At 45.8% G+C, this 22,859-nt stretch overlaps 1 protein-coding gene across 1 annotated transcript in view; it reads left to right on the top strand.

Moving 5' to 3' along the window:
- KIRREL3 (kirre like nephrin family adhesion molecule 3) overlaps window positions 1–22,859 on the top strand; it is a 457,331-nt gene that overhangs the window by 376,200 nt on the left and 58,272 nt on the right. Inside the window, exons 8-10 of the mRNA XM_088481884.1 lie at window positions 10,666–10,814; window positions 11,678–11,805; window positions 14,384–14,510. Of these exons, the coding sequence (XP_088338010.1) occupies window positions 10,666–10,814; window positions 11,678–11,805; window positions 14,384–14,510 (404 nt within the window). The remainder of the gene's footprint in view (window positions 1–10,665; window positions 10,815–11,677; window positions 11,806–14,383; window positions 14,511–22,859) is intronic.

The raw sequence follows: 22,859 nt of genomic DNA, 5'->3' as shown, positions 1-22,859 counted from the left end.
GGCTGGCTGCTATTACAGTCTCTTCGCTCTGAGCACATCACAGGGGCGCGCTGCTATTGCGGTCTCTTTGCTCTGAGCGCGTCACAGGGGTGGGCTGCTATTGCGGTCTCTTCGCTCTGAGCACGTCACAGGGGCGGGCTGCTATTGCGGTCTCTTCGCTCTGAGAGCCTCACAGGAGCGGGCTGCTATTACAGTCTCTTTGCTCTGAGCGCGTCACAGGAGCGGGCTGCTGTTGCGGTCTCTTCGCTCTGAGCACGTCACAGGGGCGGGCTGCTTTTGGACCCCCTGTCCCTGTGTGTGCTATTTAATACATCTGGATGGTATAATCATATCCTGCAATGTGATCATGGGAGTTATTCTCATACCCAGACTGCATTGCTAAGGCAGTTACTGATGAATGGGCCCCTTGGGCACCATTGTCTTAGCATGGGAGGAGATGATGTGTCTGGTCATTAGAATTGTACCACATACTGTAACTCCATACACCGGTCACCCCAAGATCACACAGACACCTACATCCAGCACTAGGCAGGCAGGAGACATACACTGTGTATATAACGTTCCTGTCCTAAGATTAGGTCTCGTCGGGCCTGACCTTACCGCTGTCCGGAGCAGTGGGATGACAGAGACAGATAAGAGATGAATTTTGGCAGACGAGCTCTAGTGTCTGATGAGCTGCCAGCATTACATTGCTTGGTACATGGATGTGTCAGAGTCATTTATAACCACAACTCGCAATGGCTTCTACTGCAACACCTCCAAAAAGGTGCTTACAGTTTAACATCGCAACACCCAGATGTCTTAATTAAACATTATGAGAGTAGCTACTAAGTGCTAATAGCCATTAACAAGAGTGCTAATTACACCCCAGCATGCACAGGAACTTTAACCTGTGCCGTGCTGGCAGATCGCTCATGCTTCCTATTGCCAGTCACATATTCAGACAGTAATGATTGTACAGAACATAAGCTGTCTGCCCGCAGATTGGTTGGTCACAGTAAATGATTATTTAAGGCCTGGAATAAAGTGATGACTAAACATCTAACATGAGAGCTCACATAATAAATGGTTCTGTGGACCAGCGCAGTTATGCATCACGTCCGCAACCACCATGTAGAACGGTTGTGTATAGATCCCCTTCAGTATTTGTACCTGGAAGTGACGTGGAGCGAGGGCGGAAGTGCGGTTCCATGCCCATAAAGGCCACCAAAGGAAGAAACTTGTCCCCTTGCGGCAGTGGCGTAACTATAAATTTTGCTCCATCCTGCCAAAAACCCAAAGATTATGTTTTTCTGCATGCCTCTGGCACATGCACTCCTGAAAAAGGTATGTGGTTTTGTGATACAGTAATGCCCCTTACAACACATTATGCCACACAGTAATGCCCCTTACAACACATTATGCCACACAGTAATGCCCCTTACAACACATTATGCCACACAGTAATGCCCCTTACAACACATTATGCCACACAGTAATGCTCCTTACAAAACATAATGCCACACCGTAATGCCCCTATAACATTATGCCACAACGTAATGCCCCTTACAACATATTATGCCACAACGTAATGCCCCTTACAAAACATTATGCCACAACGTAATGCCCCTTACAAAACATAATGCCACAGTAACGTCCTTTATAACACATTATGCCACACTAATACCCCTAATAGCACATTAGCACATTGTGACACACAGTAATGCCCCTTACACATTATGCCTCACAGTAATGTCCATTGATTCCCACCCTGAAAGATCTACCTCACCAACCCTCCTCTCCGCTTCTGCCAGTCTGTCACCTCAGCTCAAGACATGTTGCACAGTTTCTATGTCTGTGTAGAACCAGATTATTGGGAACATAGTTTATAACCTGTAAACTGCGTGTATCAAGTTAGTGCCCCTTATGCAGTGCCACATGTAGTGGTGCCCCTGTAGTTATGCCATTTAAGCAGTGCTTTCTGTAGTAGTGCCCCTTATACAATGCCCCCAGTAGTAGTGGCCATTATGCAATGCCCCCTATAGTAGTGCCTCTTATGCAGTGCCCCATCGTTGTGCCCACATGCAGTGCCCTTGTAGTTGTTCCCATATGCAGTGCCCCCTGTAGTTGAGCACATATGCAGTGCCCCCTGTAGTTGAGCCCATATGCAGTGCCCCCTGTAGTTGTTCCCATATGCAGTGCCCCCTGTAGTTGTTCCCATATGCAGTGCCCCCTGTAGTTGAGCACATATGCAGTGCCCCCTGTAGTTGAGCCCATATGCAGTGCCCCCTGTAGTTGTTCCCATATGCAGTGCCCCCTGTAGTTGAGCACATATGCAGTACCCCCTGTAGTTGAGCCCATATGCAGGGCCCCTGTAGTTGAGCACATATGCAGTGCCCCCTGTAGTTGTTCCCATATGCAGTGCCCCCTGTAGTTGAGCACATATGCAGTGCCCCCTGTAGTTGAGCACATATGCAGTGCCCCCTGTAGTTGAGCACATATGCAGTGCCCCCTGTAGTTGTGCCCCTTATGCAGTGCTCCCCCCAGTACTTACCTGACCATGCTGGGCATTGCTGACGCCACGCGGCCGCCGTCTGTGCATTCACTACCGCGCACTGCATCACTGGGAACGCTGGCCTCTGAGGCGATCAGAGGCTTCTGATCACTTCAGAGGCCAGCATTCAGTGTTGCAGTGGCATCGCAACGGCCCCCGGCACCCCCAAGCCACCGCGGGGTTCATTGTCATGCCAATGCTTCACTCGCCACAGGATTATGTTCCCCATCTATGTCCATGTATATAGTAGGGAATGACGTTGGATAGTAACTGATGACGTCAGAGCACATCTACGGAAGGGGATCTATCCACTACCCATTTAGAACCTTCGCCCCAAGAGCATTGCCCACTCAGGCTACTGTGAGCTAATGGCAGCCAAGCTTCTAACATGGAGTTAACGTGGATTGTCAGTAGGGCTTTGTGCGCTCATTCTGGGCATCTACTACTTTAGGGGTCTATTTATCGAGCATTTTTCTAATATAATTATGTAGAAACAGCAGCTTATGCACAAGTTTATGTATCCCCGCTATGTACTAATAGCCAAATGCAGGAGATTTCACAGTAATCCCCTGCAGAAGACTAATTAGCGCTGCTGACCGCAGCCCCGATTATTATCACTGGGGACTACGATCTAATCCCTATGTATTATGTCACCTTTGTTCTCATTCTGTCATACCCATCTCAGGATGCCATTGAAAAATGCTTTTATAATTTAGATAAAGGAATACTGAAAGGTTTAAGTTGTATTTCTTTAAATTGTATGTACAATATGTCAACTGCAGAGCTGTCCTACAGCACAGCACCAGCAATACATTACACTGCTGCTGCTGGGATTATAAAGGCTCCTATATATCTGAATGGCTTGCGTTGGTTGGTGTATTACAGTAGTGAAACAAGGTTTTCAGCCCTGAGCTTAGTGCATGTAGGAACCACATGCTGTGCCCATTGCACGTGCTGCTCCCCATCACTGGAACTCTCCCTCCCCTAATTAGACTCTCTACCTCTCTCCAAAGCTTGAGACAAGCTCTCGAAACCCACTTTTGTATTAAAGCCTTCCATCTCCCATCTTAACTTATCCCTCCATGCCCCTCTCATTGCCCCCCCCACTCTAGACTGTAAGCTCCCATCCTAACTCACCCCTCCACCCTCATTGTCTCACTCCTCTGTGCATCATTGCCTGCCTACCTCTCTCCTCTAGACTGTAAGCTCCCATCCTAACTCATCCCTCCACCCTCATTGTCTCACTCCTCTGTGCATCATTGCCTGCCTACCTCTCTCCTCTAGACTGTAAGCTCCCATCCTAACTCACCCCTCCATGCTCCTCTCTCACTGCCCCTTCTCTCCAGATCAGTGATGGCTATCGGTAGTTTCTCCATCTTTGGTACCAATGGTGGTTGACATTGATAGTATGAAACCATCGGCTGTGAACCATTGATGGTTTCATCCACCAATGGCCATGTCTGCTTTAATACATGATGGGCAACGGGCCAATCAAGGAGTAGGGGCGGGGCTTTGTGGGTTGTGTCGGGGGCAAACCTAGGTTCTGTGTCCCGGCACATAAGACAGGAGAAAAAAAATAAAAGCATTGCTTGGCTGTGTGCCATCGATGGTGATGAACCATTGAATGTCATGGCAAAACCATCGACCATCAGTGGTTAACCATCGATGACTCTCCCTACTCTAGATGGTAAGCTCTCATCCTCACAACTCCACGCTCCTCCCTTATGGTCTCCCCCCTCTGTGTCACCCCTCTGCCTGCCCCTCCCCTTTAGACTGTAAGCCGAAACCTTTAGGTTCAAAAGGCAGTGCCCATTATTTTGCCCGTGCTGCTCTGTGGGTACTGTGACTTTCGTATGAAAATATATAACTTGTATTCCATATTCTGCAATGTTATGTGCTGTAATGGTGCATACACATGGTCAGATTTCCCTGGTCGATTTGAACGATAACAATATCGATATATATCGTTATCGTTCAAATCGACCAGTTTCTTGGCCCTTCAAACGACCAAACGATGGTCGATGCGCGGGCACGAATGGTCGATATCGAAAATTCGCCCGTGCATGCAGGTCGATATCGACCAGGTTAGCCTGGTTAACCATAGGGACCTTCAATCGTTGAACAAGGGTTGATATAGTAGTTGAGGGGATGATGGATGTGCTGGATGTTCGATAACGATCATCCAGCACATGTAGGACGATCAGACAACGATATCTGATTGATGTCTGATCTGACCGTGTGTATGCACCATAAGTCTTTTGCAATTGTTTTCCTCCCTCTTGTTTTGTGTGCACTGTTTAAGCTTACGTAAGCCCGTATAAATATAATGGATAATAATAATAACTGGGGATGCTGACCCGTACTAGTGACCGTCACTGGTGCACAATAGCTGGGATCGGACAATTGCTGGGTGACAGGTGACTGATTTCATATAGAATTCACATATAATGCAAATGTTATCAAAGTGTTAATCCTATTATAAATGTGAGTTCTGTTAGAGGTAAGTGGTGTGTATGTACACACGTCAGCCTGTCTGTACATGTATGTAAATACCACTAGCACTACCGGCAGACACACTGACAGCACATGGGAGACGTGAGGCCGCTCAGCCAGAACTGTACAGAAGTGCGGCTTCATTTCCTCCATTGTGTTCCTTTGCCCAGTAGCCGCGTGGCTAATGAGTGCTATAATGTACATACATTAAAGACTCAATGTTCTGAGCTAATATCAAACAACATCAGCAGCTAATGGAGGCTCCAGAGCTAAATGTACAGACGTAATGGCCTCTATCAGAGGCTACGATTGCTTCTCCGCCGAACACTTTCCTTTCATTATCCCCGTGCAGCTGCTGGGAGCGGGAGAATGGGGCAGACGTCCCCCCGGGGAACGCTGCATCCCTCTGGAGCAGACAGTAATGAGACTTCTCACGTCTCCGCAGCCCAGAGATGGCGGCCTAGTCAACTCAAGCACAATCACAGAGCCAGAAACCGCGCTGCTTTCATTCTCGGATATGTGGAATTATTTCCATTTTATCTCGGGACTCTTGAAATAGTCGTAGACTAGAGTGCAGGAATGGAGCAGCGTTCATGCAGTCTGTGTACTTAGGGTCTTCCGGCAGACACAGGGGGCACTGTGGCCACGTGGCTCACCCATTCTCCTTGTGGCAGCGACGCTTTGGCACCGTATGAATTCCTTGTGTTACTTTTATGTTCTGTGACCTGGCAAATGGCAGCTCCAAAATACTAGTGCTCTCATCTTTTATAGAGGAAAGCCTGTGTATTTGGGCAGCACAGCACTGACGTCATGGGTTCGATTCCGACCCTATCTGTGTGGAGTTTGTATATTCTCCCTGTGCTTGCATGGGCTTCCTCCAAAAATATACTGGTAGGTTAATTAGGGGGTCATTCAGACCCGCTCGCGAGCGCAGGACGCTCGCAAGCGGGTCGATGTTCCCCCACTGCGCATGCCGTCGTGCGCATGCGCGAGACCCGGCGAGCGACGGGCTCTCCATCGCTCTGGGTCTCGCACCTAAGGGGGCGTGCTGTCGATGTTGATTGACAGCACGCCCCCTTTGGTGAGCGTGCCTGCCAGACGGAGGCGTTCCCATGGGAACGCCTACCGTCTGAAGCCGGCCCCACTGACATCACTAGTGATGTCAGTGGGAGTGATTTTGGCTCTGATAGAGCCAAAATCACTCCAGGGCTTGCGGCAGCGAGACCCTACCGCAGGGTCTCCGTCGCAAGCCCGATGGTCAAGACCATCGCGACCATCATCATGGACGCTCGCATATGCTGTGGATGTTCACCCACAGCTATGCGAGCGGCCAGGAGGCCGCTCCATTTTCATGGAGGAGGGCCCTGATTCAGAGCGAGCGCTTTGGTCAGAACATTCGGCTCTGAATCAGGCCCTTAGTTCCCAGCAAAAATTAACCCTATTGGGTATGCGTGCGTGCGTGCATGTCATAGGGAATATGGGGCTCTATTTAACAATGAGTGTTAAGCACTTGATCACTCGTCGTGTGTGATAAAATAGGTATTCAGCATTGGTGGACAGGGCAGTGTTTCTCACGGTGACGCTAGCGGTAGATACTTAGCGTTGCCCTATAAGAGATTACCCTGAGATGTATTCATCAACGAACGCTCCTTGAAACTTACTGTTCGCTGACTGTGATATGTTTCACCGGTTTCCTGTTGGTGTTGTGATGCCGCTTCGATCCTAAACGTGTGTGTGTGACACCAACAGACATGAGAGAACATTAGATATGTATGTACATAGGTGCTCCTGGGGCTCAGGTGGGACGATAAGAGGTAACCGATACCCCCAGGGGATGAGGTGACAGAGGGGGAATACCAGGTGGCGTGACTCTGGAGACGCACAGACTTGTGGATAGTAATGGAGCAGGACACCGATATAAACAAACAAAATATACCAAGCACAAAACCCTATAAGGTACCGATCAATGACTGTCCACACACACAAAAATGGCTGTAGTTTAGCCCATATATACCAAAAGTCCTCTTTCAGATGGAAATTCTCTATTTCACTTTAGATGAACAAAGTGAAATAGAGAATTTCCATCTGTTGGTATATATGGGCTAAACTACAACCATTTTTGAGTGTGTGGACAGTCATTGATCGGTACCTTATAGGGTTTTGCTTATTTATATTTGTTTAAGTGTGGTGGGGACCACATTCTTACTAAGAGCCGTATTCAATATGAGCCGAGCAGCGATACTTTTTCGCGGCCCGGGCTTTCCGCCTACTTCGTCTGTTTTGCAGGCGGAAAAGTATCGCGGCCGTCCCTGCTTTACCCTGTATTCAATATGAAAGTAGGCGAAAACGGGACCCGGCAAAACTGAAACAGGCGGAAAGTACTGTCAGAATTGGGGAAATCAGCCTGACACCCCCCCAAAAGATGCTCTGACATGGGGGGTGCTATGATACCCCCCGATTTGGCTTCATGAAGGTATTTGGTGTTTATAAAGGGGCTTAATAGCTGCTAAATAGCGTTTTTGTATACGTGATGCAGAATAGTATTTTGGAGGGTTTTTTCCAGAAAATGAGTTATCCCAGCAAATTTGGGGTACTTGAAAATGGGGGTCAGCATATTTAAAAGTTGCTAAAGTGTAGTTGAAAAAATCATGAAAAATCCACCTGTCGCAAGCACCTGTATTCAAGAAAAAACTTGGGGCATACTTGGGGACCCCCCCCCCAGAGTCAAGTTCGCTAGTTTTTAAGCTTGTACCCCAACTTTTTTTTTGCCCCCTTTTACAAAGCAATTTTTTGGGGTGTTCTTAAGTGTTTTTTTTTTTTTTTTTTGACAGTTTACCTTTGGGGGACTGTCTGAAGGCTGCATGGAGGTTCCAGCAACGTTGCACCCCAAAACCCCAATTCTGCACTTTTTCCTGCCTCCCATTCATAGGCAAAACTTTACCGCCTATTACATTGCATTGATTTTCCGCCTAGGTGGAAAGTCTTTCAAATTGAATACGGGGTAAAAGTCAAACAGGCCAAAATGATGTCATCGGCGAAAGGTTTCCGCCAAAAACACGCGGAAACTGACTTTCTGCCTCAAATTGAATACGGCCCTAAGCAGCATTTTCCAATCTTGGAGCGCAGATTTATATTTGTTTTTAAGTATCAAGCAGGACACCGATGATGGCAATTCCATGTAGGGCCAGATCCAGGACAGCTACAGCCAGGGGGACAACACGCCAGATAGCCGCATACACAAAAAGCCCCTCCCGTAGATAGTTGCTCCTGCGCCGCCTGCCCCAGCACCGTTAACATCCCTGTTATGACCGGCGCTTACCTGTTTACAGCGAGGGTCCGGCGAAGGCATGAGCATCAAAATGTCTCTGCTGGATGCTCTGATGGCCTCCTCGCTATCTGGCTGTGCTTGCTCCAGACATGGCTAGCCCCTCCTTGCGGCCTGCCAGTCATTTTAGCCGCCACTCCATTATTCGGTCATCGGCGCTATAACCAAGTTCACATAGCGCTGGAAGCCTTTTTTAAAGTTTTCACTCACCAACTCGATAAATCCAGGTAGTGATAACTGAAATAGCGCGGCGAGGTTTGGTGCTAAATAACACTAATTTTAGCACCCCTTGTTAAATAGAGCCCATAGAGTGTAAGCTCCACTGGGGCAGGGACTGATGTGAATAGTGAAATATTCTCTGTAAAGCGCTGCGGCATATGTGTGCGCTATATACATAACTGGTGATAAATATTTGAAAACAAAGTTATTATGAGGCTGGCGGGCCAGCCATGGAGAAGAGGGGAATGGCTACAAAGATCCTGGGACTACCATTTGTGTCGACCATTTTCATGTCGAACTGTTGACCCTGTCGACCTTTTGTACCAGTCAAACTTTTTACATGTCTAACTTTTATGTATCTGACTTTTGTTTGTGTCTAACTTTTTCCCTGTCTAACTATTAACTGTCTAACATCTGGTATCTATCTAGACATCGTCTAACTAATTACTGTCTATCTCTTATATCACATCCGCTAATAACGCCCACAGAGACCACATTAGAATGTATATAGGTGCTAATACCGTCCACAGAGACCATATTAGACTGTATATAGGTGCTAATACTGTCCACAGAGACCATATTAGACTGTATATAGGTGCTAATACCATCCACAGAGACCACATTAGAATGTATATAGGTGCTAACACCGTCCACAGAGACCACATTAGAATGTATATAGGTGCTAATACCGTCCACAGAGACCACATTAGAATGCATATAGGTACTAATACCATCCACAGAGACCACATTAGAATGCATATAGGTGCTAATACCGTCCACAGAGACCACATTAGAATGCATATAGGTACTAATACCATCCACAGAGACCACATTAGAATAATATAGTAGCTAATACCATCCACAGAGACCATATTAGAATGTATATAGGTGCTAACACCGTCCACAGAGACCACATTAGAATGCATATAGGTACTAATACCATCCACAGAGACCACATTAGAATGCATATATGTACTAATACCATCCACAGAGACCACATTAGAATAATATAGTAGCTAATACCATCCACAGAGACTACATTAGAATAATATAGTAGCTAATACCATCCACAGACTATATTAGAATGCATATAGGTGCTAATACTGTCCAGAGACCACATTAGAATGCATATAGGTACTAATACCATCCACAGAGACCACATTAGAATGCATATAGGTGCTAATACCGTCCACAGAGACCACATTAGAATGTATATAGGTGCTAATACCGTCCACAGAGACCACATTAGAATGCATATAGGTACTAATACCATCCACAGAGACCACATTAGAATGCATATAGGTGCTAATAACGTCCACAGAGCCCACATTAGAATAATATAGTAGCTAATACCATCCACAGAGACTATATTAGAATGCATATAGGTGCTAATACCATCCACAGAGACCACATTAGAATGTATATAGGTGCTAATACCGTCCACAGAGACCACATTAGAATGTATATAGGTGCTAATAACGTCCACAGAGCCCACATTAGAATAATATAGTAGCTAATACCATCCACAAAGACTATATTAGAATGCATATAGGTGCTAATACCATCCACAGAGACCACATTAGAATGTATATAGGTGCTAATACCATCCACAGAGACCACATTAGAATGTATATAGGTGCTAATAACGTCCACAGAGCCCATATTAGAATAATATAGTAGCTAATACCATCCACAGAGACTATATTAGAATGCATATAGGTGCTAATAACATGCACATAGATATACAGCATGTAATGGTGCCTGCACACTGCAATGTGAGTATAGGGTACCGTAGGTGTAGTTATGTGAGGACCTGGAATGTTAGAATTGGGTGTAGACGCACAGTCCTGTCTCTGGCATTGGTCAGTGCTCGGAGGACGTGCCGCAGGCGGCTAGGAAAGACGGACCTGGATGGAATGAGAACTGAACGCAGTGAAATGTGACTTTACGTTTGTCTCGCAGCATAGCAGCCATGACAGAGGTGGTGGATGGGGAATGGGGGTAGAACATTGGTCACCTAGTGACATAACAAAGCAGCAGTGGTAGAGTTCAGCACTGTGTCATGACTCCATTGTTATCTCCCCATGGTCTGCAGGTGGGCAAAAGGTGGACAGCTCCTGAAGGAAGTGACCGAAGAAACCTATGAAACGGTGGTCGATTACTCCTTCTTCACCGAGCCAGTGTCCTGTGAGGTCACCAATACCCTCGGCAGCACCAACATCAGCAGAACAGTGGATGTATACTGTAAGTGTCTGACCTCTGGGCACAGTGTAGCTGTACAATCCTGTGGTCTCTTAGGATGAGCAGAACTCTGATCTATACAGAGCATTGTAGCTCTTGGACACACATATGCGACATTGCCATTACTGGGATTCCTCAGATTTCCTGCTGTGATGCATAGGTCGGCGTTACCCAGTATATTACCCGTGTATGGAGATGGTTAGATCATCATTGCACACACCATTAGTGCAGATGCTTTGACTAATAAAATAAATAGCTACAGGTAAGGCAACTGCTTATACAACCATTGTCATCGGATAAAGCCACCACCAAGGTGGCACCACAAAGCCAGGAGTGGTCCTGCCAGTCCTCTCACCTCTCATCTGTATGTAATGTGCGTATACAGTATTCTACTCTCCATATTTATATGCAAATCACATTGTGCTTAGACTTGTGGTGCAATCTGCAGACACTAAGGGGTATATAAGTGCCAGTTTTTAGAAGTGGAGATGTCGCCCATAGCAACCAGATTCCACTTAACATTTATCTAGCACCTTCTAGAAGATAATAGCTAGAATCGGATTGGTTGCTAAGGGCAACATCACTTTTAAAAACACGCAATTTAGTTAATATACCCCCTGGGTATAGCCACACCAATCCCTCACCATACAACTAGCATCAAACACCCCGCTGGGCCGGAATATAACATATAATGCCCCAAAGGTCTTAGTAGCAAATCACAGAAAGGAATATATACTGATAGAATAGTCACAGTGTGCGACCTTTCATTTCTCTGGTCCTATAAAAATGGCAGAATCTATGGCTAGTGGGCAGTTCTCCGCCCCGTGTCAGACTTGTAAGCACCATATTGTTTCTCGTTACCACAGTTGGACCTCGGATGGCCACGGAACCGGAATCCATTGTTGTGGACCTCGGGGCGGAAGCCACCTTTCATTGCGCATGGACTGGTAACCCGTCTCTCACCATTGTCTGGATGAAGCGCGGATCTGGCGTGGTATGTTCAAAACAACTACTAAAGCTGCGTACACACACACAACGATTTTGTTACCAACGATTTTATGAACGATTTTCTGTCAGATTTTTTAAAATGTAATGAACGATTTTTTTGAACTACAAACGATTTTTGTAACTTCCCTTAATGAAAATCGTTCAGTTGGTCAGTCAGAATGAACTACAAACGTGAACGCGCATGAACGATAATCGTTCATCGTTATAACTCGGAAACTGAACGATTTTTTCAACGATTGAACGATAACGACGTCGTTACAGTTATAGCGTTCAAAAAATCGTTACGTGTGTATGCGCCTTAAGACTCACTCCAGCCGCGTTGATTTAGTTTATTGGGGCCTCTGATGATATTCGGTGCCATCGGACAGATGTTACTCACTAAAGAGCCTATTTACTAAGAATCCCTTTAAAGCTATTACCAGTCAGCTGTTGTCAGGACAGTGGCTCCGATAACCTGTTCCAGCAAAGCTTAAATAGTAACGCGATCGATCTTTGCTGCCGGATTCAGACCCGTGTACCTATGGCCTTTGGGCCAGGCATGAGCAGGTGTCAGCTACTATAGAGGGATGTGAAGACCCCTTTACAGAGACAGACCATTGGCCACAATATCAGCTCGAGATGGCGTCAGCAGCTTTTAGGATAATTTGGAGAAAGCTTAGGGCCTGATTCAGAGCCGCTCGTAAGCGGCCGCTCGTTCGTTCCGAGCGATGTTTGCCCAACTGCGCATGCGTACGGATCGTAATACGTATGCGCAAACCAGTCAGTGCGGCCGAAAATCGTTTGTTCGCTAAATAGCGAGTGCCTGCTATTTTGAGTGACAGGAGGAGGCGTATGTGGGTGGTAACAGGGGAAGGTGCTTGAAAACGGGGAGTGGAGATCCGAACGCAGGCGTGCTTAAAGGTCAAAACGGGCGTTTTATGGGTGTGCATAATTAATACAGCAGCGTCATTGACCACGCCACTGGGTTATTTTATAGCCAGAACTGCTCGCAAGATTGTGGTAGGAAAAACCAACCACAAGAATAGCGAGCAGTTCATACGCTGGTCGATGTACTCGATGAATCTAATAAATAGCGGACATGACGTAGGATGTGAACGGCCAGGGGGCGTAGTTATCCAAAAAACGACCGCAAGATTTGTTCGCTCGTTCAGACATGGAGGCGTGAACAGACCGCAAAGAGCGAACGGTTCATTTGAATAGCCACCCCCTTTTTCTGAACGAGCGAGCGCTAATTGCGTCCGGCTCTGAATCAGGCCCTTAATTTCTTATTCAAAAGAAACTGCGGTATCCTGTATTACTCAGCAGATCGCAGCCCCCAGGGAATTGTAGGGATAGGCCTCTATAACATTACACCAATGACTTATGCGAAATTGTCCTCCTGTTTTTATGGCGGTTTAACTTTGTACTTGTTTTAGAAAAGAAGAAAAATAATAAATACAGAACAGAATGCGCTCTGCGCTGGTGTGAAAAAAAAAATATACATTTTGATTACAATTATTATTTTAGCACTTAGAAAATGAATGACAACAGCAGGGGTATTTAATTAGAACACTTCCACGCAGCAAAGACACTTTTATATAAATATAAACTTCTTGTATCTTCTCATTTCATTTTCTGCACCGTACTACCAGCCGTCCTGCATAATTTCTCTTCCCCTATTCACCCTCCTGGACAAGTGTTAATATTGGCGTAGGCCTGCGTGGACTTAGTGGGGCCCTTTATACTGTTCTACCAGCTCGGGCAGTGGGGAAAGCCTCGGAGGGTTAACTCTATAGCCGATCAGGCAAAATGAGGCATGGTGCAGCTTTTGCACAGTGCACCTCAGTCAATTGAATCTAACCTTCTGGGCTCAAGCATGGATATCCTTAAAACCTGGACTGTAATGGCGGAGTTTGGGAAACCCTGATCTGCAGTCTGGTGCATAAATATTGGGACATTGACAGAATTTTCATATTTTGGCCTCTATTCACCACCACAATGGCTTTGAAATGAAACAAACAAGATGTGCTTTAACTGCAGACTTTCAGATTTAATTTGAGGGTAATTACATCCAAATCAGGTGAACGGTGTAGGAATTACAACGGTTTCTATGTGTTCCTCTCACTTTTTAAGGGGCCAAAAGTAATGGGACAAACTAAACAATCCTAAATGTAACTTTCACTTTTTAATACTTTGTTGCAAATCTTTTGCAGACAATTACAGCCTGAAGTCTGGAACGCATAGACATCACCAGACGCTGGGTTTCCTCCCTGGTGATGCTCTGCCAGGCCTCTACTGCAAATGTCTTCCTGTATGTCCTGTATGTACAAGGCGAGTCTGCGTGCCGCAGCAGGACGGGATGTCAGCATTTGGTTATACAGCCCATATGTTCCGATGAGTCGTTCAATAGCTGTTGTCAGTAAAAAAATTTCATCTGTGTATTTTCTAGCAAACCCCGGAAAAAAGACAGAACTATTTTATGAAAGATTAAAATGAAACGCTGCAAAATAAGTAAATATAAATGTAAAAAAAATGTTCCAAATAGAAAGTACTTACCTAGTGTATCCAATTTCCCTGTCTCCTAGGTCCTGAGTAACGATAACTCCCTGACATTAAAAAACGTCCGCCAGGAGGATGCTGGGAAATATGTCTGTCGTGCGGTCGTACCCCGGGTGGGTGCCGGCGAGCGAGAGATCACTCTGACAGTAAATGGTAAGAGGCCACAGTGCAGCCCTTCTGTAAGCGCCAGCCGTCACTAGAAGTCTGTACCGCATGTACTGTACGCTGCGTAGTGTGTGATTAGAGAGATTACTACATGTCTGATGCCAGATTTCATGATGCTCAGCAAAGGTGAGAACTTTGCAGGATGTGTGCTCCCAGAATTGCTAAAAGGACATTAATAGACTGCCTGACAATGCTGTGTGACAGTAACGTTCTTAGCCCTTCATGGGAATGATTAAAGGAGATCTCCGCCTAAACTACAAAATTCAGTTTTGGATAAACAGACGTTTACCCACCTTCCACAGTGCACCAACTGCATCTGCCCAATGTTGCACCCTGCCCTCCTCTTCCAGTTCTGCCTATTTAATACAAGCCAAGTGAGTGTGACAAGGAGAGCGGAGTACTGTGCCGGAGCTAGGAGAGCAAATGGCAGCAATGGCGGACACGGTCGACCGAGCGTGGAAGGAAAGTAAAAACGTGTTTTTTTTATCTCACTGGTCTCCAGTTATTTTTAAGATATTCCGCCGCGCTTTACAATTGGGAACAAAACAGTTATAGAACAGTAATAAAACAAGACTGTTATATAACAGACAGACAGGTAAGAGTGCCCGGCTGTCAGTCTTACACTATCTATCACTGCAGTGGGCTTACCGACGGGGAGTATCATTCATATCTGTGCATGTAATAATAATTATTATCTATAAGCCAATTCTCAGATCTAGGAGACGTTTGTTATAGCCATGTGATAATACACTTCTAACCCTTATCACCAGCTAACACCCTTCTTCCAGCCCCTCTGATGGAGTCCTGCTGGGATTTTAGGGCACTTGCATGTTACGAGCACATTGGTTTGGGGGAAGGGGGGTCGCAGTAATGTCTAGTGGCTCTTTAACAATAACTTGTGTCACTGTACTTCTGGGAGCCTTGTGCAGCAAATGACCACTGTCTGCGTACGCCAAGTGCCGCGTAAATCCATTTTATGCCTTTATCTCTTACAGTAAAGCCGAGAGGCAGATTTAGCTCTTTAATATCAGAAATGTGTTTGTTCCCATTAAATAGCTGGAATAACCATTTCTCTGGCTCCCGTTGTATATCGTACTAATCATCTTCCACTGTTAGAGAGAGGTTTATTCTGCGTAACCGCCATGAGCCGCCGAGAGACAGTCGCAGCTTCTTAATGCGGCCACATCTAGCAGCGTAGACGTGCAGATGTCGTTCTCCATGTGCCTGTATGATGCTTCCAGCCTGTTCCTGCTCCGACACACAATAATTCAGCGTAAGCAGCAGATTACCACGGCGCATTTTGCAGCAGCGAGGAATAGATATTGGGAGTTATCAGCCCACTGCAGAGTCCCGTCTTTATTTCGGAGAACATCTGATGAGTGTTATTCTGTCACCATCTGGCTCCGCATCGCCAGTTGCTCTGTGACAATCGGCCCACGTTCTGTTTTCTTTGTACTATCCACGCTCCAGCCTCTCCAGCATTCACCCCCTACCCAGTTCCAAAACTTGCCGGGGTTGAAATGACTGTTCTGGAAGAAGCCGCAGTTGCTCCTTTCGTTCGCATTGTAGGAAAACGCATTTTGTGGGTAAAATGTCTGCACCACAGAAAAATAATAATCTGCAATTTATTAATTTTTTATTAAAAAAAAACGTCTCAAACTAAGAAAACTTCTTTTTTTTTTTTTCAACCAAAGCCCATTGGGAATGTATATACTGTACGTACGGTATTATGTGTAACGGTGTGCGGACATTATTGTTGGTTATATGTACAGAAGGGAAGTCTCACATCAGAATGTTGGTGTCCAATATGGAAAGTGAAATTCAGTGTATACCGTATGTTGCAATGTTCCTCTTTCAGCAGCATATTATGCAGTGTGAAGCATTCGGTTCCTATATTCCCTTTTAGTCGCTGACTGAACCTCTAATGGACAGCAGGAGCAATGACCTGGCCGTTACACTAAAAAGAAGAAGAAGACAAAATATACACTATGTAGACAACAGTGATTGGACACTGACAGCAAATAGATCAGTGAGATGTTACTGACGTCAGTACTTTGTACGTCCACCACGTGCAGTGATTACTGCTCTCCCCCTTCTTGGCAAACTGTACACAAGTTCCTGGACAGCAGCAGGAGGTATGTTCTGCCGTTCTGCCTTATGTACAGTGACCGACTGTGACACTGAGGAAGGTCGGGTCAGCCTAGAGCGCACCCGTCGCTCCAATTCATCCCAGAGGTTCTCAGTGGGGTTACGACCTGGACTCTGAGCTGGTCAGTCCACCCGGGTTACTGAATTTTCTGTATACCAGTCCAGCGTAGCGCTGGAAACATGACAGGTGGCATTGTCGCCCTGATAAAAACATTTGTTGTTTCTGTAGAACTGTAAGTACATGGGCCTCCCTACCAAGTGCTCTTGTATAAACCGCCACATTAGTGGCCATTTGGAACTTGTGCAATGGTATGTATTTCGCTAGCGAGGTGGTGTCCAATCACTTTTGTCTACATAGTGTAGTACTATATATAGTTCTAAAAAGACAAAGCTGAAATATATTACATTTGTTAATGGACTCGTCTGCAAGTGTACCCTTGTGTTAAGATCAGTTGTACGATTTCCCTTGAAATTCTTCATAAGATGTGGTCAAATGGTGTACGATTGATCATTACGATCATAGGATAAGATGTATAGAAGTGTATCACATCGTACACGATCAGTTGAGATCTGTCTGCAAAACCATCTGATCCGCGATCCAAGTAGACGACGGCGGGGACTCGCATCGGGGTCGCAGGAGACGCAAAATACAACTATTTGTAAACGATTGGTCTGTCCGACCTGTAGAAACTGCCAAAATCGTGTTAAAAATCGTCCCGTCTATGGCCAGCTTTAGGTACCCTAAATATATCTAGGTGAAGCTTCCCCTTTAAGAAACCCAGATAAAGTGTACAATGAACGGCAAAGTAATTGACCTTAGGCATTACGAAACACCCTAAAATGAATAGTCGGATCCCGAATGTCAGCCTGGCTGCCCGTAACTACTAATTTCCCAGATCACAGTTGGTCTCCTGTCCCTAAATAACACACACACTGAGATAATGCAATGAGGAGAGTACGGCAGCAGCGAGGAGATATGCCAGTGGCATCGCATGGAGCCGGGATGAGAAATGCGCCATTTGGCTTTATCTCGCCGTGCCTTGCAAAGTGATATTGTTTTCCTTCCACTCCCGCTCCCTTATCGACAGCAGGAGTTTAATTACAATTAAATAGCTAGCACAAAACAAAGGCAGCAGTAAGAAAACAACACAGACAGGGAGAGAGATTGTTTGAAATTTAGAGGGAAGTCATGCATGCAATAACGAGACCATCGTCATCTGCGGGGCGACTGCTAAAATATGTCACGTTCCCTATACAACACCTGTCTCCGGGCTGCACAGCACCATTTATACCCTATAGATAACCCGGGAGATTGTAGAACAAATCTACATGTCCTGGCACAGGGTCTGTCATCTACGACCTTGTAATCACCTTCTACAAATGACATTATTTAGGGTTCGTTCCCAAACTCTGCATTTCTCATATATGGAAATATTTTTCATACCGGAGGAACCCAGTAAAGAGCATTTGCATGGCTTCAACACATTGCATTTGACGGCGTTCCCTGGCCCCTCACTCCTTGGGGTGAGCCTAGCTCCGCATGTTTGCAGAACCCACATGAAAATGGACATTATGGAAACATGCGTTTGGAGGATGCAAAATACGTTTGTTGAAAGTACAGGAATAGTATAGATCGTCGTTACCTCAGAGAATGCGGCGAGACCAGGTTGCAAGACAAAAAATGCTGTACGCCCTCCCCAGAAAGCACGGAGAAGTACTACCTGCCCCGCTCCATATTAAATAGTCCCATCCTGTAAAACAAGCCGTCATTTTTGCATGTGGGTATATAAGGAGATTATTCATGCGCCCTAGCCCACACCTATGAACACCTCAAATCAGCGCACCCTATCGGGGCCAAATGTATTAGGGGTGTCTTGCCCTATCGCTGAAACGCCCTGTCATGGATAGCGGCAGCACAACAATTGTGGGTGCTTCAGCACCCTGAGAGCCGGCTCCTACGGATCACCCGCTCCCCTCACTTTATCACTCCTGGTCCGTAACTTTGCACTTTCATAATCTGCTCGCCCCCCCAGCCATCATAAGTCAGCTGTCAGTAAGGGAACGTGCTGGACAGGCCTGGGCGAGGTTCATGGATGGCACTAGTACCTGCATTAAGAGGGCCCACCAAGCACACGCTCTCACCATTTCCTGGTGGCTGTGCAGGCGGGATACTGGCTCAGTTACACATGGCGAGACTCACAGGACAGATTACATGGAGGAATGCAGTGCACCACACAGTACACAACTAAGGCCCGTATTCAATTTGAGGCCAAAAAAGTCCAGACTTTTCGCCTGCTGGTCTTTTTGCCTCCTGTTTTCCAGGCAGAAAAGTATCGCACGCGTGCCCGCTATTCCCCGTATTCAATTCCAAAGTAGGCGAGAACGGGAACAGGCGAAACTTGGATCAGCGAAAAAATACGGGAATTTTTGGGAAATAATTGTAGGACCCCCCTAAAGATGTCCAGACCTGGAGGATCACTATGGGTACCCCCTGTTTTTACCTTTACCTGGAGAAGAAAGTCGGATTTTTAAATAGCCGCGGCAGGTGCTTTTTTCCTGACATTGCAGAAGTGATGCAGAAGAGCACAGGTTTTTTTTTTTCATTTTTAAAAGTGGTCCCATCAAATTTGGGGTACATGAAAATGGTACTAGCATATTTTTAAGTCCCTAAAATTATTTTTTAAAATTCTGCAAAAATGCACCTGCCGCCGTCACCCGCATAGAAGAAAACACCTGCCGCTGTCACCCGCATAGAAGAAAACACCTGCCGCATACTTCCGACCCCCTCTGGGATCTATTTTTTTTTTTTTTTTTTCACCCCAAAATTGTAAAAAAAAAAAAAAAATTGGGGTGTCCCGATTTTTTTTTTTTTTGACACAGATTGTTTTAAGGGGTCATTCCGAAGGGTGCAGGCTAATTTTTTTAAGTCTGACCCCTATACCCCAATTCTGCATTTTTTTTCGCCAGCTAAAGGCAGGCGAATATTTGTCCCCGTTTTTTACATTGTCTTTTTGCCCCAGCGAAAAGTCAATGTAATTGAATACGGGGATAATGAAAATTGGCGAAAATGACGTCACCGGCGATAAATTTTCGCCGATTCCGACATTTCGCCTCAAATTGAATACGGCCCTTGATGTAAAACTACCCGTGCAATGATTTTTTGTGGTTCTCCGAAAATTATTCTTTAAAAAGGTACCCCAAAAACATGTTCTTCTCATAAAAGTTCACTCAGAATGTCAACAAGCAGAAGGGGGGGGGGGCAACGTTATGTCGTTCCCGGCACGCCGACACTGTACTAATGCGATGTAAAGCATTGTGACAGTGTCGGCTTTAAACATGATGCTTCACCATCATGTTTAAAGCCAACACGGTTACCGTGATTATATCGCAATAGTACTATGTATTCGCCATACTGCCGCCCCCTTGTCGACATTCTAAATGTTGACCAGCCATACCCAACTGTTTAATACCCACAGCATGCATCATAATAACTGAATGGAAGATGGATCCACATTATCCAGTTCCAGTCGCCACCCAGGTCATACACGAGACCATATACATTCTGAGACGTCCATTTGTCTATTCGCCAGGACCTGCTCGTCTCCTCACCATCAGGGGGAGGGGATGGGAGAACATTTGGAGCAGCGTAGAAAGAGTTAAAGGAATAGAATACAGTCCGTGCTCAGGGTACTCATTCCTGCCGCACACTCTCTGGGACTTTCCTCAATTATTTCATTTCAAAGACACCGTTCTGTTCATGCACTATAAAATATAGATAGCGGCATCCCGGAAACCTACATAATATTCCCCAGATCTCAGGCCGGGTGATGTGTTTTCTTTTACAGTCGGTCTAATTGCACAGCAGCAGGTCTGACAAGATACGGGCGCCGGGCATCGGAAAGGCGTACGGGAAATGACAAGAGCTCAGTTTATTCTGGGAAAGCAGAACATGGAATCAGATTCCCCCCCCCCCTCCCCTAGATTAAGCGGGGACCCTGCAGTTCTGCCCTCCTTGGTATTGTCCTTCCGAGAGCCACCATATGCCACCCGAGCGCCTCAGCTGAGCAATGCAGAGCATCAAGCCTGGCAGGATAGCGCTGGTAACAGCTGTGTTGTTAAAAATGCATAGGTGAGCTGTGAGGGATGTACTGCACGAGGAGCCGATCCACTGAACCAGCAACAGATCTGGGCACAGCCGGGACTCCCAGCTTCTCCTGTAGCAGTTATGAAAAGCTTTTCAATAATTGAAGCGGAAGATCTGTGTCCCCCGTTACATAGTGATAAACAGCGCTTTACTCTTCCCACGGCTCCCAGACACGCGTACACATCTCCCGCAGAAAGGAGCGTAAAGCTTGGCAAGGACTATTAGTTATACCATACGCTGCAGCAATATAGCCCGGAATCTACACCGTTATACCTCCTATCACATGGGCACAGGTACACACTAGGGTTCATGTACTGTCAGAAGCCAAATTAACCCACCAGTATGTTCTTGGGAGAAACCCACGTAAATGCAGAGAGAACATACAAACTCCACACAATAAGGCCTTGGTCCGGAATTTAACTCATGGTCTCAGTGTCTGCGTTTCCACACCTGCCGATTGCTCCCGTTGTCTATCCCCCACCTCCTCACAACAGCTTTATCCTAATAAGTCACAGTGCAATTTGAAGACCCAGTTGCGCTCACTGAATACGCACTACCCAGGCCCTCCCCCCCGTGATTTGTGCGGTGTCCCCCACGCTGCAGTCTGGTTGATCAGGGAAGTGTCTCTTGTGCTTGGATGAGTGAGACGGGATAAAACCTTAGCAGGCTGATACCCGTCACCCTGCAGCTGGGAAGAGACCTAGATATACCGCAGGCTCCTGTCTGACCAGCTGAGCAAGAGGAAACCTGTTGGCCTTCAGCTTTGTCCCTTTATAATGACCGGGAACAGACAATCTTACCTTCCATAAAGGGCAAACGCTTTCACTCAGCGACGTACTGATGCCGTGCCTGGGATGCAGGGAGGGTTTGAAGCAAGGTCTCCGGGCCTCAGTGTGTCATGGCCTTACAGTCAGCTCTTACACGCTAAGCCAAGCCTCTTACTATAGCGGCCATAACCACTGAGGCAATCCTGGCAGTGTTTGGCCTTAATGTGTATTTGTGCCGCTCACACAATAGTTACATAAATCCTCGGCAGTGATTAGGAAGAAAACAAAGAACCAACACAGTGAACTTGGGCTGATTACAACTTATTATTAATATCATGCGATAACTTTCCCTGGTACAAAGTGACTTTGGGAGGAATTCAGTTAGGCGCGAGTTTGGTCCCGCAAGTAGAACTCATGGCAAATTCACATTGCGAATTACATTTGTAAGTCAATTCCAAACTCGCATTTCTTTTTCAGAGTAACTTCGCCTGTTTTTGTTCGCACCAGGTGAAAAGGTGGGAAAATCTGTAGTTTAAGGTAAAAAAGTCGGGACCTGCTTCAGAACCCCATTGGACCTCCCCCCCAATGACTAATTAGGCATTTGGAAGTTTTCATTTAGCTTAACTGGGCCAATAATTATACAGTACTGTATGTCATTTTAGGGTGAATAAAAATGGCCTCAAATTACCCCAAAATAAGCTTTTTAGCTAAATAATGCACCCCAAATTTAATAAAAGTATTTAATCAAAGAGTAATTCCTTTTTTTTTTTTTTCAGAATTTTTATCATTTTTTAAAGTCGCCTCAAATTGCCCCAAAAGCATATTTTTTCTACTTGTTTTTCGCATTGAATTTGTAATTTAAATGAAATTCGACAGTTTTTCTTTACATATATATATATTATATATATATTTTTTTTAAATGCACAAAACACCCTTTATATGCATACAGTACTTTCCTTATGCCCACTTACAGTCTTCTATATGATTCTGCTAACAATGTCACTTTTTGGGGGGTCCAGGAAGGTCTCCCCGCTATTTTCCCTGTTCTCAAATTGGACAAACTTTGCACACCCCTCACTGCGAGTAGTGCGAATTAGCATTTCTAATTGAATAGTAAGTAACTCGGGTGCACACATGAAGGCGAAGTGTGCGAGTTTATCGCCTTTTGCAAACTCGCACCTAGTTGAATTCCACTCTTTAAGTTACACAGGGTTTGCGTTGTGGGGAATCACAGCTATAACCGCATAGACACGACCTATGGCTGGAATACAATGTGTC

This window comes from Taudactylus pleione, unplaced genomic scaffold, assembly GCF_031769625.1.
Source record: "Taudactylus pleione unplaced genomic scaffold, aTauple2 ptg000278l, whole genome shotgun sequence".
NCBI classification, from domain to species: Eukaryota; Metazoa; Chordata; class Amphibia; order Anura; family Myobatrachidae; genus Taudactylus; species Taudactylus pleione.
Note: the sequence above shows the minus strand (reverse complement) of the source record. Positions and strands in the feature narration are given on the sequence as shown.